Source organism: Durio zibethinus, unplaced genomic scaffold (genome assembly GCF_047325235.1).
Source record: "Durio zibethinus cultivar Kanyao isolate XHJ-2024 unplaced genomic scaffold, ASM4732523v1 HiC_scaffold_93, whole genome shotgun sequence".
In the NCBI taxonomy this organism is placed as follows: Eukaryota; Viridiplantae; Streptophyta; class Magnoliopsida; order Malvales; family Malvaceae; genus Durio; species Durio zibethinus.
The window spans coordinates 154,917-179,311 of record NW_028322716.1 but is presented as its reverse complement, the minus strand read 5'-3'; the positions used below and the strand labels follow the sequence as shown (position 1 = coordinate 179,311).

General features: G+C 30.7%; 1 protein-coding gene and 1 pseudogene across 2 annotated transcripts in view; one reads left to right on the top strand and one right to left on the bottom strand.

The window, feature by feature from the left end:
- Positions 1–20,866, top strand: part of LOC111318317 (N-terminal acetyltransferase A complex auxiliary subunit NAA15-like) — a 35,376-nt pseudogene extending 14,510 nt beyond the window's left edge. Inside the window, exons 24-38 of the transcript XR_016335787.1 lie at positions 61–172; positions 277–377; positions 4,791–4,843; positions 4,976–5,046; positions 5,411–5,465; positions 5,579–5,674; positions 5,825–5,879; positions 5,993–6,088; positions 6,574–6,702; positions 6,804–6,885; positions 6,972–7,202; positions 7,438–7,506; positions 8,288–8,340; positions 8,501–8,597; positions 9,287–20,866. The product of XR_016335787.1 is annotated as an N-terminal acetyltransferase A complex auxiliary subunit NAA15-like (transcript). The remainder of the gene's footprint in view (positions 1–60; positions 173–276; positions 378–4,790; positions 4,844–4,975; positions 5,047–5,410; positions 5,466–5,578; positions 5,675–5,824; positions 5,880–5,992; positions 6,089–6,573; positions 6,703–6,803; positions 6,886–6,971; positions 7,203–7,437; positions 7,507–8,287; positions 8,341–8,500; positions 8,598–9,286) is intronic.
- On the bottom strand, positions 17,578–18,465 carry LOC149509987 (uncharacterized). The gene is made up of 3 exons (XM_089757634.1): positions 18,376–18,465; positions 18,091–18,333; positions 17,578–17,859 (listed from the first exon to the last, which is right to left on the bottom strand). Exons 1-3 carry the CDS (start codon positions 18,463–18,465, stop codon positions 17,578–17,580), a joined length of 615 nt encoding a protein of 204 aa, XP_089613760.1.
- Positions 20,867–24,395: the final 3,529 nt, after the last annotated feature.

Sequence of the window (24,395 nt, the reverse complement as noted above, 5' to 3'; positions counted from 1 at the left end):
ATTTTAGGTTCCTTGAGGTAGGTTGTATAATCATGCAATTTTCACTTTTTGGTTCTGCAGAATCTTTGATGCATATAGTGGCAGTTGCAGAAATGTTATATACCTTGGAGCACACCAAGAAACTTGAGGCTGTTAAGTTAATTGAAGATTCATGCAATAAAGTCATGCCAATGTAATGCTCTTAGTGTACATTAAAATTTTTGCTGTTTGATGTCGATTCCATGCATTGCAACTTACTCTTGAGATTAATTGTTTCTTTCTCTTTTGCTTGTCCAGGAATGGGGCACTTGGACCAGTACTGGCGTGGAAACTCAAGGACTGTATTGCAGCCCATAAACTCTTAGAAAAGGTTCTTATTGACCGAGATGCTACTTTGAGTAAGTATAATTCTCCACATAAATTGATGCTGACTAGAAATTTGACTTTGACTCCATTAACAACTAATGAAATTAATTACTGTTGTTTGTTTAGAAAGTATTTTAGTAAGAATATTAATGGTATTGAAATTTTGATATACTGTTAATTGAATATTATAGATTAGATGCCTAAAAATAAAACATTAAATTAGGATTTTTAAATTTATGGTTTCAACATCATTCAGTGATTTTTTTGAGATGTATCTCACGAGTTCTGATTGCTTGTTGGTTTTTGTTATTATGATGCTTAATCTTTGAAAGTTGGATGCTGTGATTATTATTGGCATTTTAAAGAAAGGTGGACTTTCATGATAATAATTTTCTCACTTTCTTATTGATGTTTATTTAATTGAAGTTGCAAGCTATGTGACAAAATTATTCAAGAAATGATTGTTTATTCTTTGTTTAGACCCTCTTTATTAATAGCTTATTAGACAATTGAAGTAAAATTATGTAGACAATTTGAAAGAGTGCTTTACAGCAGGCGGAAAAAAGGAGCATCTTGAAGTTGTGCAAGCCATGACAATGCTTTCTTCTGTTGCTTTGAGATCAAAATTTTCGCTGCTTTTCTAATCGTGAAATGCATTCCTTTGCAAATGTGTATAATTTATCCACATTTATGATTTTAGGGTTGATATATATATATATATATATATTCTTTTATTTGCTTACCATTTGGTTGAGGTCTTTAGAGATATCTGGCTCCATAGTTTTGCCCCAAAATTTGAGGCGCTATAGAAAATTTTTGGGTACTGCTGATGAAATCTTCTGGTCAGCATGGGAAGAACACTGTTTTAGAGCTAATCTTTGCCTTTGGAGCATGTTGTACTTCGCCCCTTTTATTAGTTGCCATTTATAAACACTACATAATGTGGAAAATTTTGCTATGGAGCTGACAAGAGTGGCTATCAAAAATTCCCAGTTTTGTTGTTCTAAGTCTCGTCTCTTATGGTTTGCTGTTTGAATTTTATTATAGAGGAAAGGTTGATAATTAGTAACAAAAAGTGGATTTTGATTGGATTATAAAATTTTATTATTAGTTGAAAAAGGTTAACCAAATCTTGTTGAGATGCTACATAAAATTATTTTTCTTTAAAATTTATATAATTTAAATTATTAATATAATTTTTAAAGTTATAATAGAACATATAAGTTTAATATCGTAAATAAAAAATAGTTATTTTTATTTTCGAAAAATTGAATCATTATATATCAAGAGGATTAATTAGATATAAATCAAATATAATATAAAATTATTATGTCTTATCTATTATTTTATATATTAAACATAATGAAAAAGTATTAAATAATAAGTATTATATGTAATTGGATGATTAAATTGTTAAACACTTAATTTTTTTTGTTTGAGTAATTGTTAATTATTAGATTTTTAAAATTTTTTTAACCAATCAAATTTGAATTTTGTCATATTATATTTTGATTTGTTAATTTTTTTAATACATTAAAAGTTATTTGATTATAATTATAATTATAATTTTTAATGGTATATAATTTTATAAGAAACCAAAAGAAGTGTTTCCGTATATTTATAATTTTATCTCCTCAAACCCAACGATTATGGAAAAGCATGAAATCCCAATTTTTAAGCTTTGGAATATTCTTTAAAAAAACCTCGAAAAAAAAAAAATCTAAGTGATTAATTTTTAAAATTTTTAATTTATTAATTTAATTTGTATGAAAAAAAAAATTAAACATTTAAAATATTTTCAAATTTATAATTTTAAAAATTTGACTAAATTAAAATTTAATTAAATTACATATTATTTGAAATAATAATTATCCCAAAGGATCTCGCACCACAAGTTTTTTAAAATTTAATTTCTCCTTGCTAGTTTCCATGTACAATTTTATCAACATATCGTTGAACCTTCTTTTCTTTCTTTCAGTATTTTATTGAGTTTTTCTTTTACTAACTATAATCAAGTAAGTCAATAGAGATTGGTGCAAATAATTAAAGTTTAAGATTTAGATGTAAAGTATCTAGATTTATGATAATCAGATTCAAATCTTTAATGATTTTTTATTAATAAATAATTTATTAATTTTTAAAAATAAGATAACTTCTCTTATTTTAAAATTTTTTTACAAAAAAATATAATAAAATAAAAACGTCATAATATAAAGAGAATCTAAGAACACAAAATGTCTTCAAAAAAGATTTGATATATTTAACTCGGTTTTCTTCTCAATTGATTCATTATTTCACTTTTTCGTTCATGATTTTGCTAATTTTCTCCTTGATAATATAGTTATCAACAATGTTTTAGAAGCTTATCATGGGGTGCAGTGATGGTTGACCCATGCAATCATAAACACCACCACGTGTCTTTGGGAATAGGACTAATGAGAAGGGGAGGGTCCTCCTTTTATTTTGAGAAAAGTCTAAATTTCTAAACCACCAAATAAAATGATAAGCTCTTTTTTTTTTTTTTGGTGAATTGGTGAGGGTTTTTTTGTAATTGCAGATATTTATTAGTCTTTCACCATCCTTTTGGCCAATTTTGAGAAACGATACTATTCCTTCTCACTAGTCATCCTTGCAACTTTTAAGCTTTGGCTTGGCTGGGCATTTGGTTAAAGTTTGGTGTGGGGGTAATTTAGATTTTAATTTAGAATTGCTTTTGCTAACATCCGCATCCTCCATTCTTCCTCAACTTTGTTTTCTTTAGAAAAATGAAATTTCTTTTAAAATTGATGGGGCTCCTCCATTCTTTCTATTTTCCTTTTTTTTTCTTCTGAAGTGTATTTTTTTTTTTTTCATTTATATAAAAGAAGCAGAGCTGATTTTCATCAAATATGTTTTTCATTTAGTCACTACGTTTATTTTAAATACAAAAAAGTCAATTTTTAATTTAAAATTTAATTGGTTAAGTTTCGATGGTTAGATTTTTTGGCATTTTAAATTTAAAACCCACTGTCTTCAGCCATTCTTCTATCATTTCAATTTTCTTTCTCTCAAATTTAGGTTTTTCGTTTTGGATTCCCGTTCGGCTTGAAATATAGATTATTGTCAATAATATCGACATCAAGCAAGTAATGAGTCAATTCAACTTTCCTTGAGATTGGGCATCAAGATTAGGTTGGGAAATTAGGGTTCTTGATCTTATAAGAGGGAAATTAATTCCTTTGAGGTGAAAGAATTTTTCTCGGCCATTGGTCAATCCAAACAAAGTAGAGAATTAGTTGGTGAAGGACAAATTGGAATGTGTGAGGAATTTGGAGACCTTCTGAAGGGTTGATTTCTACCATCTTAATTTTATTTAAATTTTTTTACTTCAAATAATGCCCGATTTGATTTTTTTTTTATTTTTTTCTGATGATAAAATGTGTTCTCGTTATAGACTGTAGATAATGATGTTGCTAGTGTAAGCTATTTTATTATGTCTTAGCTGTTAGTCATATTAATTTGATTTTCTGTTTGGTATTTTTTTTTAATGAGCTCCAAATGGTACCTTGGGATGTTCTGTTCATTATATTTACTCTGGATTTCTTCTCTCTCTTATTTATAGAATCACATGATGCAAATCCAACGAAAACCTTACTTTTTTGTAGAGCTATCAAGCTTTCTCCCCTTTTTTGGAGAGAGGAGGGGCGGCAATTTTTACAAATACTCTTGTAGGGATATTGTTTTTCTTGATGGCTTGATAAGAAATTATGTGACAAAAATCTAGTGATGTGCTTCTACAATAGACACAGTCCATTCGATGGCTTGTGATATTTTTAGATAATCTAGAAATAGATAGTTGTGGTATTATGCTGAAATACTTCATTGATGTCTTGATGTGACAATAGTAAGAACTCTAGGTGGTTAAAATTATGCTTTCATATGCTTCACCCCTAGAGAGTTGACATGGTGGCTAATTCTTTTATTAGTGGCTATCTTTATCTCATTCTTTTAGTTAAACTGACTTTCCTATATAAAAACCTTTTGACGGTGGGCCAGGTTACGGCATGATTGAAATAAAGTGTCAAACTCTAGAGCTTTTGGGATTTGACTCATGCAGTGAGGATGTATTTAAATTGTTTTCTTCCTGTAACCCACATTTGTTATGTATTCATTCATGAGAATTGTAATTATTGTTGTTACAATGTGCATCATTATTGCCAATAAATGCTACTTCCTTTATGATATGTGATGAATGTTCTAGGACTTATATTAGAACTTTGTTTTCTCAATTTTTAGAGGATACCACTTGATTTACTGCAAGGAAACAAATTTCGTAAAGTGGCAATTGATTACATTAAGCCTCTTCTAACCTTTATATCCAAGTGAGATTTTTTTTTTTTATTAGTTTGACTGGTGTTTTTTAGTTTGTTGAGTGAAATAATGATATATTTTTTCTGTGGCCTCAGGGGGTTCCATCTTTATTTCAGACCTTTCTCCCTTGTACGGTCACCCTAGAAAGGTAAGTTTTCTTACTTACATATTCTAAAAATAGAATTAAGTTTCTAAATATTGATTCTCCTAAACTGCTTAGCAACTGATTGGAGCTTGATTTCATTAGGATTGATTACCTGCTTTGTTGACACTTATACAGGCAGACATATTGGAACAACTAATTTTTGAGTTGGAGCATTCAATTAGGACCGCCGGCAGATACCCTGATAGGTAGTATATGCTTTAAACCCTTGCGTAATATTTTAGTAAGTCTTAAAAGCAAATAAAATGTTTAGATTTACTACTTTTTGAGGTAATATAGACTTTCAGCCCTTATGTGATATTCTGGTAAGTCTTAACAGTGTCCAAATGTTTAGATATTGGGTATGGTCTGATTGCATGTTTATCTTTTACCGCTTATTGTTTGGTGAAGTCCTCAGTCATTTATGTGTTGTTATCTATTAAACAAGTACAAAATGGTTGTCCCATATGGATGCATGTGAAGTTTCTATGTTTTTGTTTGTATGCTAATACACAAGCACGCATTTGGTATCATGCTGAGTCATTTCTTGCTTGTGCTTCATATTGAGTGCAGGACAGTGAAAGAGCCCCCTTCAACACTTTTATGGATTTTATTCTTTTTGGCTTAGGTGGGTAACCATCAGGTTTCCTCACCCCATGGGCCATGGCCTTTTCTTCTTTTCTTGCTATAAATATTTGGTGCTTTCTTTGCATTTGAGTAACTTTGAATTTATTGATGCAGCATTATGACAGAAGAGGACAATATGACGTTGCTCTTTCAAAAATTAATGAGGCCATAGAGCACACACCAACTGTAATTGATATATACTCTGTTAAGGTTTGTTCTCGTCTTCAATCTTCAAATTTTTGCAATGGCTTCATCTGATTGCATGTGAAGTTTCTATGTTTTTGTTTGTATGCTAATACACAAGCACGCATTTGGTATTATGCTGAGTCATTTCTTGCTTGTGTTTCATATTGAGTGCAGGACAGTGAAAGAGCCCCCTTCAACGCTTTTATGGATTTTATTCTTTTTGGCTTAGGTGGGTAACCATCAGGTTTCCTCACCCCATGGGCCATGGCCTTTTCTTCTTTTCTTGCTATAAATATTTGGTGCTTTCTTTGCATTTGAGTAACTTTGAATTTATTGATGCAGCATTATGACAGAAGAGGACAATATGACGTTGCTCTTTCAAAAATTAATGAGGCCATAGAGCACACACCAACTGTAATTGATATATACTCTGTCAAGGTTTGTTCTCGTCTTTAATCTTCAAATTTTTGCAATGGCTTCATCTGCTGGGTTTTATATTTTTGTCAGCTGGATTCTTTTATTTTATTTTTTTCTTATATTTTGAATCCTTTTTGCCTGGTTTGTCTCGCATCTCCAAGGCATAGCATTACCTGAAAATCTTTCTAGATATTGCCCTGGAGTTATCGTTCACTTGTAAGAGACTTATCACTTTCTATGATACTGACCTTGATTAAATATATTATTTTGCACTAAATTGTGCAAAGTTGATATGTATTCATTTAAAATGCATACTAGTTTTTCTTTGTGGACCTTAAGTCTTGATGGGCATTGGGCAAGCATATAACCTCCTTTCTTAGGTTTTGGGGTTTTTGGTACATTGCTATTGTTTCTTGATGAACCTTTTTACTATCTTTTGGAGAATTTCTTGGAATTTTCTTGAAGCTGGGTCTATGTGTATATTATTTACTTCTCTTTGGTGACAGAGTCGGATACTGAAACATGCTGGTGGTTTGGTAGCTGTGGCTTCATTGACAGATGAAGCTAGGTGTATGGATCTTGCAGATCGCTATATAAACAGTGAATCTGTGAAGCGAATGTTGCAGGCTGATCAGGTTCTAAAGCTCCCCCCTTCATCTTTTGTCATAGTTAATATTTGTCACTAAATTTCTTTCGGTATTATTGTACTGTTCACAAACTTTTTCTACCCTTGAAGGTGGCTTTGGCAGGAAAAACTGCTGTTTTGTTCACGAAAGATGGGGCCAGCACACCAACCTTCATGACATGCGGTGCATGTGGTCTGTTTTTGTTTATTACCTTCCACATGTCGTTGTCTCTAATTATAATTTGGGTACACCTACTGAGTGTTATCCATCTTTTGAAGGTATGAACTTGCTTTTGATGAAAGTTACTTTCGACATGGTGATCTTGGACGAGCCCTGGAGAAATTTATAGCTGTGGAGAAGCACTATGCTGATATTACTGAAGATCAATTTGATTTCCATTCTTATTGTTTGCGGAAAATGACACCTCGTTCATATGTTGGAAAGCTAAAATTTAAAGATTGGTTGCATTCACTTGCTTATTTTCACAAAGTAGCAGCTGGAACCATCAGGTGAACATTTTTGTTAGGATCTGCAAGCTTTTCAATGATTTACAATAGACTTAGAAACCAAAAAAAATGAGTGTATCCCCTTTATAACTTTAGTTATAGATTGGATCCATACCTTCAATTAGTTATAGTATCTCAAGTAAAAAAATTAGTATTGTTCTTTTTTTCTTTCAATAAAAAAAATTCTTAATTTGATTTATATTATAATGTAATAATATAACAACAATTATGAGTCTAGGTAAACCCCATAACGAAAGTCATTGAACGGCAACAAAAAGTTCAACCCAACAATGAAAAGCAGCTTGAGGTTTTTGTTCTTTTCATCCCTATGCCATTATGAAAAATTTTATCTTTACGAGTACCCATTTGCATGTTCATTGATTTATGATTTGGGTGTGAGTTTTTTGGTTTCATTTTGTGTCTTTTGTCATCTATTGTCTTGCTTATAAGTACTCCAGTTTAAGATACCCATTTGCCTGTACTGCTAGTTCATACATTTGAAGATTTTATCTTGGTTAATGAGGAGGTCAAATAATTTGAAAGAATTTCAAGCTATTGCTATTAGAAATTACCTTCTGCAGATGTTTAGCTCAGAAATCAGATTGATTTAGTTACATATATGAGGGTTGATTAGGAGACTCTGTCTGGTGTAATATAAAAGATTTTGGCTGAGGGGCTCAAATGAGCAAGTTCAAGTCATGAAAGTAGCCTCATTGTGTAAAAAATGCTGAATCCTAAAGGCTAGGAACATTTTTCAAATGACTCTTCTTGGTTTCTCATCCTTCATTGGCAGGATTGAGGCTGAGTAATGATCCTCTTTATGAGGGAAGATTACTCAAAAGGCTGTTTAGAAAGCATTCTCCAAATTGCTATAAAAACCAACCATCATAGCAAAACAGCAGTGTCTGTGTTTCTTCATTTTTGGGTTCTGCCACACACTGAAATACCCTTTGCATATCAACAGGAGCTGACCTCAACCTCTGGACCTTGTGATCCTTTATGTTAAGTTGATGAAGCTAGCTTGTTAGATTTTGAAGTTACTTACCAGCCAAAGACTAATTTGTTGAAAACTATTGGTGTCTCCACAGCTGCTTTAACAGGGACTGTGGCAATTAACCTATCATGGGTTACCAACATCCAGGTTTATCTTTAATTTCTTGTGCAATCCGTTCTTTGTAGGTTTTAATCATTTTTTCATCTTTGGCCAATATTTTGCATATTCTTGTATTATGCACAGAAGCCTTTCTTAATTTGATCTAATTTCATAATGTATATTTCTATGGCATTGCTTTTTGGAATAGGATATGTAGGCATTATCTTCGAAGAATTTCTAGCCTTCAATAAAAGTGGAATAGATTGTTGATGGCTGTGAGTTTATGGGTGTTAAGGAGCATTGGGGTAAGAATGATTCTCAGGTGTTTAGTATTGGACTGTGTTTTTCTGCTGTCCCTCTTCTTGTAGTTTGCATCATATTTATCATTCTCATAAATTGGGATGAAAACACAAAATTCTGTTGCGTATTGGATTCTTTATTCAGTACTGTCAGGTTTCAACCTGTTTCTCTCATGTTCATTGGTGGTGGCCTAATGATCCGGTATTCATTCAAGAGTTAATGAAATACAGGATGCTTGGGCTCTAAATTTATTTCCTGATCTACTAGTTTTATTGGTCTATGTTTTTGGTGAACAATGGCTTGTCTTTTTATGAAGTGATCATTGCAATTTAATATCCTTTATTTTTAATTTATGTTGGAGCCCACTTCCCATTTAAGGAAGGAGCATCTCCAATTTAAACCAATTCCAAGGAACTATCCTAGCAATGAATTAAGATAGCAAAACTAGGTACCTACCCCCATGGTCAATTGGGAGAGCCAAAGTTTGTGTTTGTGTGTGGCTTGTTACCATCACTAGGAATTCTGCAAATGGTTACTATGACTATCTCCCTTTATTAATGGAATTCTATGGTCTACTTATGCTGATGCATCTGACTTATGTATGGAAAACTTTCTTTTTTATCATTTTCTTATTTATTTTCGCCTTTATCTGGTAATACTTGTGTAATAATACTTGGGCCATTCACATTTGTAGGCTCCTTCAACTGATTTAGCTATTTCAGAGCTGACACATGCATCTGCTGAATCGTTTTTTCTTGCTTGGTGCAATGATCATTGTAGAGATAGTTGATGCCTCTCAAGGATTTGAGCTGGTTATTGACAATATAACCACTCTAAAGCCATAGACTCTGCTGTGGGTGGTGAGTTGATTTCTTTCGGCTATAGTCATACTGACAATTTTATCATTAATGGTTCATTTATGAATCTTGCTGAGAGTTCAATTGCATGGTGAAGCATACCCTATAGCCTAATTTACCCACCGACCGTGAAATTTGGCTGGTGGGTATAAACCAATGATGTAGATGATTACAACTGATAAAGATGGATTCAGAAGAATCTTAAATGTTCGTACTTATGTGTCATGGCCAAAGTTATTGACCTGCTGAAGAAAATTGGAGAAAGGATAAAAAAAAATGCAAAAGTTATGTTAAAGTATTCATTAGTTGCTTTTCATGATCCAAGTCCAATCTCACCTCCTGGAAATTAAAAAAATAAGCTCTTAAAATTTTTAAATCTTGGCCCATTCATGTTCCAAACCAGTGCACTAGAAGAGCCTCTGTAGTTAATTTTCAATTATAAGATAGAGATTTGATGTTGCAACTTAATCACAAAAACCTTAATTATGTCTTACCTTGAAGAATAAAGCAGACGATGGCCTTTAGTATTTGCCCTAAGCCTTAATTGTAAATATTCTTGTTTGATTAAAATCTCTTTTAGCATTTGCCAATCAATAGATGTTAGTATCTTGGATTTTTTTGATGGTATAGGATTTTTGTAATTATCATTGAGAAACTACTTTTTTAGGAAGATCAATTATCATTTAATGTTTTGCTCATAGAAATCTATTAATTTTTGCATTAATGATACTAAAATGGAGAGAGGTTATCTAGGTGAGTACAAATACCAATATTTTCATCATGTTTTTTTATGGTATTGGTTGTAAAGTAGTGGGATATTCACGGAACAAATGTAATTTTTTTAATGAATTTTTCTTTTTGGTTCCAAAGGAACTTATCGAGGCTACTGCTTTGCTATACCATATGTTGAATGATATGCCACTTCAAAAGAAAGCTTACCTTTTTTCATATTGTATTCTCTAAAACTCTAAATATGCATCTTTTTCCGTCTTTCATTAGATGTGTGTTCTCATTGAGTTTTTCTTATGTTATGTTATGATTATTCGTTGAGAAAGTAAGTTAATGTTGTCTTAAGGTTAGGGTTAAGTCTTTAGCAATATAAGTCCTTCTATTTAGAAAGTAATGGATAATTATCTTAGGGTTGTATTGGGGTTAATTTATTTAGGATATATTGGAGGTTTTGAGTTTAGGTTAAGGTTCAGGTTATAATACTTTATTTGTGAGTTTGGGGTTGTTCAATCAGTAAAATGAGTTGGTAATGAATGTGGTTAGCTGTTGCTTTATTCATTTCTTATTGCTTTACTTTTACTTTATTTGCTAGCTGTCCTTGTCTTCATTTTGTTTATTTGCTGCATTGGTTTTGATCAATTTTGGCTTGCTTTTTTTGTAGTTGTTGCATGGCCTCCAAGTTTTATTTTTATTTCTCAAATGGCATTGTTATAGTTATACTTGGGGGAAACACTAAAATTTTCCTATGGCATGACAATTGTGTTTAACTCAACTAGTGTGTAATTGTTATATAACACGTTGAATGGAAACAATAATATCCCTAAGCATCTCTATAGATGTTTTTTCTTGTTGAGATTTTGTTTTTATGTTCGGTTTTGGTCCACTAAGATTATTGGTTCCATGACAATTGCATTTAACTTAAGTGGTATGGACTTATTATATCACATCTTGCTGATTTTAGAATGGTATGTGACTTTGAATGAAGCTTCCTCTTGTTATTTGGCTCTTTGAAATGGAAACATAATATTCCTAAGCATTTTTGTAGATATCTTTTCTCATTAAGATTTTATTATATCACATTCTTCTTGTTTCATTCTTTCATTTTTTGTGTACGAGTTGAGTTTTGTAATTTTGCTTTTGAAAAAATCTTTGGATTGTGGTTTCGTAAGTATGATTGTTATTTGGTAGTCTCTATGGAGCTCAATGGATTGTGTGCTTGCAATTTTGCAAGATGGGAAGAATTAGAGATTCAAATTTGGATAGCTGTGTGTTGTGCATGTTAGGAGTTAGTTATTTTTTGTTGGTTCAATTTTATTGCTTGATGGATTAATTTCTTAGGTTTATTTTCTGAAATTAAGTTCCACCAAGCACAAAGGTTAAGTGTTAAAAGGAAGATTCCTTGCCTCTTTTGTTATTGGAGTTAGTTATTATCTTTGGCCACTCATAGTTGTCATTTTTTTCTCATTGAGGTTTTGTTATGTCATGTTTTGATTCTTCTTGTGACACATTTATCTATATTAGTTTAGTTTTTGGAATTTTACTTTTTGAAAAACCCCTTAGTTGTGGCTTCTTAAGTGTGGATATTATTTAGTAGTTGTCTGCTTTCAGCGAATGGCTTGCATGATAAGGACGAATTCAATTTCTATGCCTCGTGTACGTATATTTTGTAAGTTTCTTGTTTTGTTTGTTACAATCTTTTTGTTGTAGGACAGAATGGTTTCTTTCTTTTAATTTCTGCAACTTAATTTTGACGAGGATAGCAATTGCTGCTTAAAAGGAAGAGTATCTGTATGGGGTGTGTGCTCTAAGCAAATGGCTTGCAGGATAAGGTGAATTCAATTTTTGTGCATCTTGTGTGTGTATGTGTATTTTGAGAGTTTTTTGTCATGTTGGTTTCACTCTGTTTATTAGGTTAAATTTCTAAAACTTAGTTTTGACATGCATTGGGTTTGAATGCTTAAAAGGAAGATTATTTCCTTTTGCTGGATTCTTTGAAACTCTAAGTATCTATTGTTATAGCCTTTCGGTGTTTTTCTCATTGAGATTGTGTCTTGATTCTTCTTGTTTCATTTTTAAACTTTTACATAAATTAGGGCTTTGTAACTTTACTTTGGAAAATTCCTTGGGTTGTTATTCCTTTATTGTGGTTGTGATCTGTTGGTCTCTATGAAACTTGTTGCGCTGTGTGCTCCAAAAATGACTTGCAGTATAGGGGGACTTAAGGATTCTAAATTTGTATGGTTGTGTGTAGGATTTAAGGATTAAAAATTTGTGAGGCTGTGCATATGGAAGTTTCCTTCTTGTTTTTCTCTTTATGTGCTTTAAGCAAATGGCTTGCATGATAAAGTGAATTTAATTTTTGTGCCTCTTGTGTGTTTAGGGGTGTATTTTGGGAGTTTTTTGTTTTGTTGCTTTCATTCTATTTGTTACAGGACAGATTGGTTTGTTAGGTTTCATTTTTGAAACTTAATTTTGACATGCATTGTGGTTGAATGCTTAAAAGGAAGATTATTTCTTTTTTCTGGATTTTTAAATTTTTACTCTTTTTTTTTTTTTTTTGTTGGTTTCACTCTGTTTGTTACAGGACAGATTGGTTTGTTATGTTTCATTTCTACAACTTAATTTTGACATGCATTGTGGTTGAATGCTTAAAAAGTGAGATTATTTCCTTTTGCTGGATTCTTTGAAGCTGCATATGTTGTCATAGTCTCTCAGTTGGTGTCATTCTCATTGAGATTGTGTTTTGATTCTTCTTGTTTCATTTTTAAATTTTTACATAAATTAGGGCTTTGTAACTTTACTTTGAAAAATTCACTGGGTTCTTCCTTTAGTGTGGTTGTAATTCATTGGTCTCTATGAAACTTATGTGCTGTGTGCTCCAAGAACGACTAGTAGTGTAGGGGAAATTAAGGATTCTAAAGTTGTATGTGTGTAGGATTTAAGGATTAAAAATTTGTGTGGCTGTGTAGGAGTTTCCTTGTTTTTCTCTTTGTGTGCTCTAAGCTAATGGCTTGCATGATTAGCTCAATTCAATTTCTGTGCCTGATGTGTGTGTAGGTGTATTTTGAGAGTTTTTTGTTTTGTTGATTTCACTTTGTTTGTTACAGAACAGGTTGATTTGTTGGGTTCAATTTGTGAAACTTAATTTTGACATGCATTGTGGTCAAATGTTTAAAAGGAAGATTATTTCCTTTTGTTGGATTCTTTGAAACTCTAAATATGTGTATGGGAGTTTCCTTCTTGTTTTGTAGTGTAGGGCTAATTAAGGATTCTAAATTTTTATGGTTGTGTGTAAGCATTTAAGGATTAAAAATTTATGTGGCTGTGTGTGGGAGTTTTTCTGTTGTTTTTCTCTTTGTGTGCTTCAAGCAGTGAATTCAATTTATGTGCCTCGTGTGTGTATGTATGTGTTTAGGGAGGTTTTTAATTTGTTGGTTTCACTCTGTTTGTTACAGGACAGTGGTTTGCTAGGTTCAATTTTTGCTATTTAATTTTGACATGCATTATGGTTGAATGTTTAAAAGGAAGATTATTTCCTTTTGCTGGATTTTTTGAAACTCTAAATATATGTTGTGAAAAAATGAGTATATTGAAAATTTGTGTGTTTAATCATACAAACACCATAGATTTAAATACAACTAGCTAGAGAGTAAACTAGGAAACTAAATATTCTTAAATCTAATCCCTATAATCAAGGAATTATCTATTCTGATATTGTCCTTAATTCTAGAGATATAAATTCTCAATTTTAGGGATACAGATAAATACAGATTACAATAAGCAGATTACAAGATACAACTTGTAACTAAATGTTTTCCCACACTCCCTCTCAAGCTGGTGAATAGGTGTTTTTCATTTTCAGCTTGGAAATAATTTCTTGAAATGTCGCACTGTTGCGACCTTTAGTCAACACATCTGCAAGTTGACCCTTGGTTGATACATATGGGGTGCAAATCAATCAACTGTCTAGCTTTTCCTTTATGAGGTGTCGGTCTACTTCAATGTGTTTTGTTCTGTCATGTTGCACAGGATTGTGTGCAATGTTTATTGCAGATTTATTATCACAGTAAAGTCTCATTGGTCCATCCAATTTGATCTTCAAGTCTTCTAGAATAATCTTTAACACAAATTCCTTGAGCCATTGCCCTAAACTTTGCTTCAGCACTTGATCTTGTCACCACATTTTGTTTTTTACTCCTCCAAGTTACAAGATTATCACCTAGAAAAATGTTGTAGCCTGAGGTAGATCTTCTATCAGTTATTGAACCTGCATAATCAACATCTGTATATGCCTCTAGTATCAACCCTGAATTTCTTTTAAACAAGATACCTCTCCCAGGATTAACCTTCAAATAGTGTAGTACACGGTAGACAGCCTGTAGGTGTACTTTTTTAGGATTATGCATAAATTGACTTATCACACTCACAGCATATGTTATATCAGGTCTAGTATGTGAGAGATAAATAAGTCTTCCAACTAATCTCTGGTACATCTCTCTATCTACAGCAGTATCTTCATTAGCTTCTCCAAGCTTATGATTAAGATCTATAGGGGTACTTGCAGGTTTACATGCGAGCTTCCCAGTTTCTTTCAAAAGATCCATCACATATTTTTGTTGTGAGATAAAAATATCATGACGTGAGTGGGTTACTTCAATTCCTAGGAAGTACTTCAATCTCCCTAGCTCTTTTATCTCGAATTCTCTGATCAAACACTGGTTTAGAGACTTTTTCTTTTTCATCATCTCCAGTTACAATTATATCATCAACATATACTAATAGAATTGTGACCTTACCCGAATCTAAGTGCTTGATAAACAGTGTGTGATCCCCTTGACTCTGTTTATATTTCATTCCTAGCATCACTTTGGCAAATCTCTCGAACCAGGCCCTAGGAGATTGTTTAAGGTCATATAAAGCCTTTTTCAGCTTGCATACTTTTTGTGCTTCTAGATGACTCCCAAATCCCGGTGGAACTTTCATATATATTTCTTCTTCCAAATCACCATGTAAAAAGGCATTCTTTACATCAAATTGTTGAAGCTGTCAATTGTAATTTGTCGTCAAGGATAATAAAATCTTAACTGTATTCATCTTGGCAACTGGAGCAAAAGTTTCCTGATAATCCACTCCATAAGTTTGAGTGTAGTCCTTAGCCACCAGCCTAGCCTTGTATCTTTCAATAGTACCATCTGCCTTATACTTTACAGTGAAAATTCATTTACACCCAACTGGATGTTTTTCTGCAGGCAACTTTACCAATTCTCATGTCTTATTTTTCTCTAAGGCCTCTATTTCTGTTTTCATCGCCTGCCTCCATTTCTCATTGGATAATGCTTCAGATAATGTAGTTGGAATAGAAATAGTGTCTAGGCTCACAAGAAAATTTTTATGGGATGGTGAAAACTTTTCAAATGACACAAAATTAAAGATTGGGTATAATAGATGTTTAGTACATTCTCTAGTTCCTTTTCTAATGGTAATAGGTAGATCATAATCACTAATTTTAGAAGAGTCATGCTCATTTTAAGAAATAGAATCAGAGACTGTAATTACCTCATTTTCAGAGTTAGGATCAGGTTCTTGGATTTGCATCGGTTCAGGAGCTGAAATTTTTTTTTTTTGAGTACACCTGTAGTTCTTTCACATAATCAAGAATAGTATTATCTTTAGTCACAACTTTTGTGTTTAGAATGGGTTCAAATTTAGAATCAATGTTTGACTTGGATTCTGAAGAAATGAGTTTAGGCTCAAAAGAATTAATGGGTGAAACTGTTTTGGAGGAGGATGACAAGTCAAGCAAAAAGAAGTCTTTATCCTTATCTTCTATAAATGATGTCTCCCCTTGAAGATAAGGTTGAGTAAAAAATGGTTTACTTTATTCAAAAGTGACATCTGCAGACATATAGAACTTTTTGGTAGGAAGATGATAGCATTTATACCTTTTCTGAGTTGATGAATACCCCACAAAGATACTCCTAATTGCTCTCGGATCTAACTTTCTCTTATTATGACTGTGAACATGAACAAATGATGTACAATTGAATATCCTAGGTGTGAGGTTGTTTGTGGTATTAAGGTTGGGATAGAATTGTGAGAGTAGTTTCATAGGAGTTTTAAATCTCAAAACCCTTGAAAGTAACCTATTTATAATGTGTAGCTGTGAGAACAGCTTTCCCCCAGTAAGATTTGGGCACATTTGCTTGAAAAAGGAAGGCTCGGGTTGTGGCTAATAAGTGGCTGTTTTTTCTCTCTGTCATTTCATTTTGCTGTAGATTATTAACACAAGATGACTCATAGATAATCCCTTCATTTTGGAAATAGGTGGATAGACTCTGATTGAAATAGTCTCTTGATTATCAGACTTAAATCTCTTGATTCTCACTTCAAATTGATTTTAGATCATGTTTTGGAAGCTAAAAAACATACTATTCACATCTGATTTGAATTTAAGTAAAAAAACTCAAGAAACTTTGGTACAATCATCTATGAATGACATAAATCATCTTACCCCAGAAATATTAGGAACTGTAAAGGGACCCTAGATGTCACTATGAATCAAGTAAAATGGAGTAGAATTTTTTTTGTTGCTAATAGAAAAAGATACACGTCTGTGTTTTGCAAGTTCACAAACATCACAATGAAACTCTTCAACGTTTAATCCTTTGAACAAGGAAGGAAACATGTTTTTCAAAGTTTCAAAAAAAGGGTGTCCAAAACGAAAATGATAGTCAGATTTTATCTTTATTAGAAGATTGTTTAGAAAAAAATGACAAAGGTAAACTATTCTTGATATTACTTATGTTGTTGGATGTCTCAAGATAGTGTAGTCCATCTTTCTCTTTAGCAAGTCCAATCCTCTTCCCCGAATTCTGGTCCTGAAATTCACAGTAAGAGGGATAAAAAGTCACATTGCAGTTCATGTCTCTAGTAAGTCTTTATATAGATATCATATTAGTAGACAATATAGGAACATGAAAAACATTTTTAAGAATGAATGAGGGATTAATTTGAACATCTCCTAATCCTGTCACTGTAGTAAGTGAACCATCTGCAACAGTAATTTTTTTAGTACCAGGACATAGGATATATGTACTAAACTTTTGTGAAAAATGTGTCATGTGGTTTGTGGCTCCTGAGTCAATGACTCAAGAACTCTTAATGGACTTATCTGAGACATTTAATCCATGAGAATTAGAGATTTTACCTGCACCAGAGTCCTTACTTGAGTGTGTCAAGGAGCATACACCAGTAGCCTTTTCAAGAGTTCCCAATAGGCTTCTTAGTTTTTCAATCTCTTTTTTATCCAACTCTTCTTGTTCCTGAGACTTCTCCTGGTTTAACTCCATTGCAGTCATGTGAGCTTGTCCTTGATTTCTTGCTGTCCTCCTTTATAACCTCATTTTTTGCTTGAAGTTGAAGGTTTTCCATGTAGTTTCCAGCAACGATCTCTGGTGTGCCTTGGCTTTTTGCAATAGGTGCACCAAAGATTGTCGCGATTTGAAGTTTTAGTCGAATCACCTTTCCCATTCTCACTGATTGGTAATTGTTCTAAGCTTTGGTTCTTCCCACCATTAGAGACCATAGCAGATCCTTCTACATGCACACTATCAAGCATCACTCCTTTTCTGCTCTCTTCTGCTCTAACCATGGATATTACTTCATTTAAAGAAGGCAAATCCTGTTTTCCCAGAATTTAGACTCTAACTTGATCAAACTCAACATTCAGTCCAGCAAGAAAATCATAGACTTGATCTTTTTCAATAAATTTCTTCAAAGTTGTTGCATCTTCACTACACTTCATTTCTATGCATCGGTAGTGATCCATCTCTTACCAAAGATTTTTAAGAAGAATAGCATACTCTGTGACTGACTTATTCCCTTATTTGAGAGCTGCAGTCTTGATCTTGACCTCATAGACTTGAACAGCATCTTTAACTTTGGAATAGGTTTGACGAATTGATTCCCAAATGTCTTTGGTCGTGGACAAAAACATATAAGTGTCACTAATATCTGGCGTCATAGAATTCCACAGCCATGACATAACCATAGAATCCTCTTCATCCCAAGCCTCAAATTTTGGATCTCTTTTCTCAGGATCAGTGCCAAGAAGATGGCTCAATTTTCCTTTCCTTTTTAGAAAGGTTTGAACCAACTGAGATCACTTCAAGTAGTTCTTTCCATTCAACTTGTATACAGCTTGGATATTCTGTAATTTCGCTGTGGTTTGACCAGTTGTTACTTCTCCAAATCGAGTAATAGCGGTAGATTTTGCTATTTCTGACATAATTACCTTTCTCAGGACTTAAACAAGTATAGGCAATGAAGGCAAAAAATGAACAAAATAAAAGTATGACAGACTTAACAAAATTTGGCTATGAAGGCCTAAAAATATTCAGCAATGAAGGCTGAGAAATTTTCTTCCCAAGAAGAGTCTAAAGCTCTGATACCATGTGGAAAAATGAGAGTATATTGAAAACTTGTGTTTAATCATACAAACACCATAGATTTAAATACAGCTAGCTAGAGAGTAAATTAGGAAACTAAATATTCTTAAATCTAATCCCTATAATCAAGGAATTGTCTATCCTGATATTTTGTCTTTAATTCTAGAGATACAAATTCTCAATTTTAGGGATACAGATATATACAGATTACAATCAGCAGATTAAAAGATACAATCACTTGTAACTAAATGTTTTCCCACAGTTGTCATAGCCTCTCAGTTGGTGTCTTTCTCATTGAGATTGTCTCTGGATTCTTTTTGTGTCATTTTTAAAATTTTACATAAATTAGGGCTTTGTAACTTTACTTTGAAAAATCCCTTCGGTTGTTCTTCTTTTAGTGTGGTTGTGATCTGATAGTCTGTATGAAACTTAATGCGCTGTGTGGTCCAAGAATGACTTGCAGGAGAATTATGGATTCTAAATTTGTATGGCTGTGTGTAGGATTTAAGGATAAAAAATTTGTGTGACTTTTTGTGTATGGGAGTTTTCTTGTTTTTCTCTGTGGCATGACAGATGGGGTTCTTAGGTTTCATTGTCTTGGCTTTTTTAGTTATTGATGATGCTGTCAAACTTTTCATTGTGGTTGCATTTAATTTGATGAAGTTGTTTGAGAATGCATTAGGAGAATGTTATTGCAAAAGAAATTCTTGGGTTGTGGTTTCTTCATTCATGAGTGTGCCTAGTTGTCATCTTTTTGTCTCTTTGAAGCTTAATTGGCTATGTGCTCCAAGCATACCTTGCAGGATAGAAGGAATTAAAGTTTCAAATTTTCTATGTTTGTATGCTTGTTGGTTTTATTCTACAAGTTGGCTTCTAGATTTCATTCCCATAGCTTCTGGTTAATGTCTAATTTTTTGTTGTAGTGCTTTTAACTTGCTGGAGTTTGATCTAAACTTCAATTAATATTTGATCTCTTATGCTTTAACATTCCATTTAAATTTTAGTTTTATCTTTTGTGTACAGATTGTAGTTTTGTAAACTTTTCTTAATTGTGGTTGCTTTTAGTCATCTATACAGAAATTAGTTGATCGTGTACTCCAAGCACGATTTGCTAGAGAGAGGAATTAGAGATTGTATAGTAGTGTACTCCAAATTTGTATGGTTGAGTTTTTTATTTTTTATTTTTTTATTTTGTTAGTTCAACTCTGTTGCATGACAAATTGTAATATTAGGTTTAATTTCAGAAACTTAATCCAACCTAGCACTGAAGATGAGTGCTTACAATGAAGAATACCTTTTTCTTCTTGTGTTGTTTTTTTATTCTTCTTGTTTTGCTGATTTCACTTTATTTTGTTGCATGATGGATTACTTTCTTAAGATTAATTTCATAAACTTAAATCTAGTTAAGCACTGAGATGGAAGATTGCCTCTTTCTTATTGGATTCTTTGAAAATCTATGATCTTGCATAGAATTTTTGTTGTATTGTATGGTAACTTTCGATGATAACTGTACCTGTTCTAGTACATTTTAGATCATGAAGAGTTTGATTAAAGTTGCTAAAATTTTATGTTTCTGATTATAATATGTACTTTGTTTTCTTAAGTAACACTGTTATTATTGGAAGCACCCTGACTTATGATGTGGTTGGTGGTTGTTGTTTTTTAACTTTGGTATATAATTGTTGTATATTTATGTTGAGAGGCAAAACTACCTCTTATCTTTGGCCTACTATTATAGTCTTTTCTTGTTAAGTTTTTGTTGCTTTGGTTTTAATTTCTCTTTAGGTTCTTAAAGGCTTTCTACTTTCGTATCTTTGGGGTTTCGAGTTAAAACATTTATAATGTCTTATTTGTGAGCAATTGATGTGATTAGGTTTATTTTGCAAACAATCTTTGCCTTGAATCTTTCTGCTTTAGGATTAGTTCATTATGGTCTTAAATCATGAAGTTCAAGTTTGATTGTCTTTATTTCTAAAATAGCATTGTTCTCTATACATGTGGCATGTTGCTTGTGTTTAACTTAAATGCATATCACCTTATTATTAAACATTGTTGAATGAGACTTTGATTTCATTAAAAATGAAAGGTGTTATGTGCATGTATATTAATTAGATATTTAATTAAGATTATCTTGTATTTTATTTTGAAATTTATTTTTATTTATCGTGTATTTTATCTAATTAACAAAATTATTTTGTATAATATTTATCTTTTATTTATTACTTATTATTTTATTTATTATTTTGGATTGTATAATATTTATTTTTTATTAAGAGATAATAATTATTTTTGTTATTTTCTTTTGAAATTTTATTGGCTTATATATAATAACGCTAGTTTAAAATTGTTATATCTATCACTAGTTATTTTATGTATATATATTTGTACATTTTTAATGATTTAAAAATTAAAAATTTTAAATTTAAATCAATAAATTCAAATCAAAATATTTTGCATTTAAACTTTCAAATTCAAATTAAGTTTTAAAACATAAATTAAAGATTGAATTTTGTAGAATTTTTTTTATTTCTTTATTTACTTTCTTTTTCTTTTCTTTTTTATTTTCATTCATTTTTTTTTTTTTTACAGAATACTTTCTTACTTTTTTTTTATTACTTTTTCACTACAAATTTTTCTTTTTACTTTGATTTTTTTCATTATTTCAATTTAATTGTTCATTTACATTATTTTTTATTAGTTTTTTTCTTTTTGTACTTTCTTAACTTTTTATCTTTATTTTTTTTCATTTTTTATTTTTTCTTAAGGTTTTGCTTTTTTTTTTTAGTTTTTTTTTTGTTGGCATTTCTTTCTAATTTGTGTTTTTTTTTTCCACACTTTCTTCTTTTGTTTTTATTTTTTATTTTGTATTAACTTTTTTCTTCTTTTAATTTTTTATCTTTGATTTTTTATATATTTATTTCTTATTATTTCTTATATTTTTTTATTTTTTGTTTGTATTTTATAAAACTAAATTTTTTTTTATTTTCTCATTTTTATTAGTTTTTGTATTTTTTAATTTTTTCTTTTGACTATTTTTTCATTTCCTTACTTTCTTATTTTTTTTATTGTGTTTTTGTTTATTTTTAATTTTCTCTTTTTTGGTACTTATTTTACCTTTTTCCTTTTTGCTTTAATATTTTCTCTTATTTTATTTATTTTTTATACAAATTTTATGATGTTTTGAATATTTACTTTATTTTTTAATCTTTTATTCTTTTGGTTTGTCTCATTTTTATTGTCATTTTTTATTTTTTTATTTTTTTGCTATTTTTTATTCTATTTTTATAATTTTTCATTAATTTTTTTATTTTTAAATTGTTTCTTTTTCTTTTAATTTATTTGTTTCTTTGCTTTCATTTTTTTAATTTTTTTTATATATTTTGTATTTTGAAATTTATTTTTTTCTTGCTTTTTCTTATATTTTTTTGTTCACATTTTTTTTTATTTTTTCTTTGCAATTTTAAAATTTCAGATTTTTTTTTGTGCACTTCTTTTCATTTTTATTTATATTTTCTATTGACTTTTCTTTTATTTTTTATCTTTGATTTTTTAGATCTTTTTTTTTTATATTTGTTATATATTTTTTTGTTTTTCTTTGCATATTCTAAACTAAGTATTTGAAAATTTTATTCATTGTCTTATTATATTTTTTTTATTCTTTAATTTAAGAACTTTTAAAGCAAATAAACGTGAAAAATTAAAACTGTGCAAATGATTTTTATATCACAATATAAAATTGTGCATAGGGTTTTTATGCTCGTAATTGTTTAGAAACGAAATTTTGATATTTTTAACTTCAAAATATTTTAGGATTTACATTTAACATAGTGAAAAATTAAAACAATGCAGATTATCATGTTTTTGTGTTTGAGTGAGTTTAAAATTATTAATTTTTATTTAAAAATTTGTTAAAACAATATTTCATACTTTTAAAGCTCGATTTCAATAGAAATTATTTTTAAAGCAAAACATAAAAGCTTAAAAAACGTTGAGCTTTGAGTTTGTGTAATGTATAAAAATAAGTTAGCAAATAGCTAAATCTCATCAAGTGCCAATAATGATTTCAAAAATGACATCCAAATATCAACAGCATCTCACAAATTCCTTGGAGCACTTATGAATTCTTTTAAAAATGCATATAAAGCAAATAAGTATGAAAAATAAAAAATCGTGCAAATTGGTTTTTAATCACAATTTGAAATTGTGCATATGGTTTTTATGCTCATAATTGTTTAGAAATGAAATTTTGATATTTTCAGCTCCAAAATCTTTCATGACTTACGTTTAATATTGTGAAAAATTAAAATCAATGTAACGTATTATTTTTTTGTGTTTTAGTGAGTTTAAAACTATTCATTTTCATTTTAAAACTTATTAAAATAATATTTCATACTTTTAAAGCTCGACTCCAGCATAAATGATTTTCAAAGTAAAACGTTAAAACTTCATAAGCGTCGAGCTTTGAATTTGTGCGTAATGTATAAAAGCAAGTTAGCACACAATTAATTGTATCAAGCGCTAATAACAATTTCACAAATGATATCCAAATATCAATAGCATCTCATAAATTTTTTGGAGCACTCATGAATTCTCTTAAAAATGCATCTAAAGCAAATGAGCATGAAAAAGTAAAAATCATGCAAATGGTTTTTATATCACAATTTGAAATTGTGCAGATAGTTTTTATGTCCATAATTGTTCAAAAGCGAAAATTTGATATTCTCAGCTCCAAAATCTTTCATGACTTACACTTAACACCGTAAAAATTTAAATCAATATAGGTTATCATGTTTCTGTGTTTGAGCGAGTTTAAAATTATTCATTTTCATTTAAAAACTTGCTAAAACAACATTTCATACTTTTAAAGTTCGACTCCAGCAGAAATGGTTTTCAAAGCAAAACATAAAAGCTTCAAAAGCATCGAGCTTTGAGTTTGTGCGTAATGTATAAAAACAAGTTAGTAACACATTTAATCGCATCAAGGCCAATAACGATTTCACAAATGACATTCAAATATCAACAGCGTCTCACAAATTTCCTAAAGCACTTATGAATTCTTCTAAAAGTGCCTCTAGAGCAAATAAGCATGAAAAATAAAAATCGTGCAAATGGTTTTTATATCACAATTTGAAATTGTGGAGATGGTTTTTATGTCCATAATTGTTCATAAACAAAATTTTGATATTTTCAGCTCCAAAATCCTTCATAAGTTATACTTAACACTGTAAAAATTAAAATCAGTGCAGGTTATCATGCTTCTGTGTTTGAGCCAGTTTAAAATTATTAATTTTCATTTAAAAACTTGTTAAAACAATATTTCATCCTTTTAAAGCTCGACTCCAATAGAAATGGTTTTCAAAGCAAAACATAAAAGTTTCAAAAGCGTTGAACTTTGAGTTTGTGCGTAATGTATAAAAATAAATTAGCACATAGTTTAATCGCAACAAGCGCTAGTAACGATTTCAAAAATGATATCCAAATATCAATAGCATCTCATAAATTTTTTGGAGCACCCATGAATTCTCTTGAAAATGCATATAATAGAGCAAATTCGCATAAAAAATTAAAATTGTGCAAATGGTTTTTATATCGCAATATAAAATTGTGCAGATCGTTTTTATGCCCGTAACTTTTTAGAAACAAAATTTTGATTTTTCAACTCCAAAATCCTTAATGACTTACATATAACACAGTGAAAAATTAAAACAAATGTAGGTTATCACGTTTTCATGTTTAAATGGTTTTCAAAGCAAAAGGTCGAGCTTTGAGT

Excerpts from the sequence above, each read along its gene's own strand:
- LOC149509987 (XM_089757634.1), bottom strand. The coding sequence starts at position 18,465 with ATGTCAGAAATAGCAAAATCTACCGCTATTACTCGATTTGGAGAAGTA. Across the intron at positions 18,334-18,375 it reads AATTACAGAATATCCAAGCT|TTGGTTCAAACCTTTCTAAA; the intron begins GTATACAAGTTG and ends AAGTGATCTCAG. Across the intron at positions 17,860-18,090 it reads ATGCTGTTCAAGTCTATGAG|GATTTGCCTTCTTTAAATGA; the intron begins GTCAAGATCAAG and ends CTGGGAAAACAG.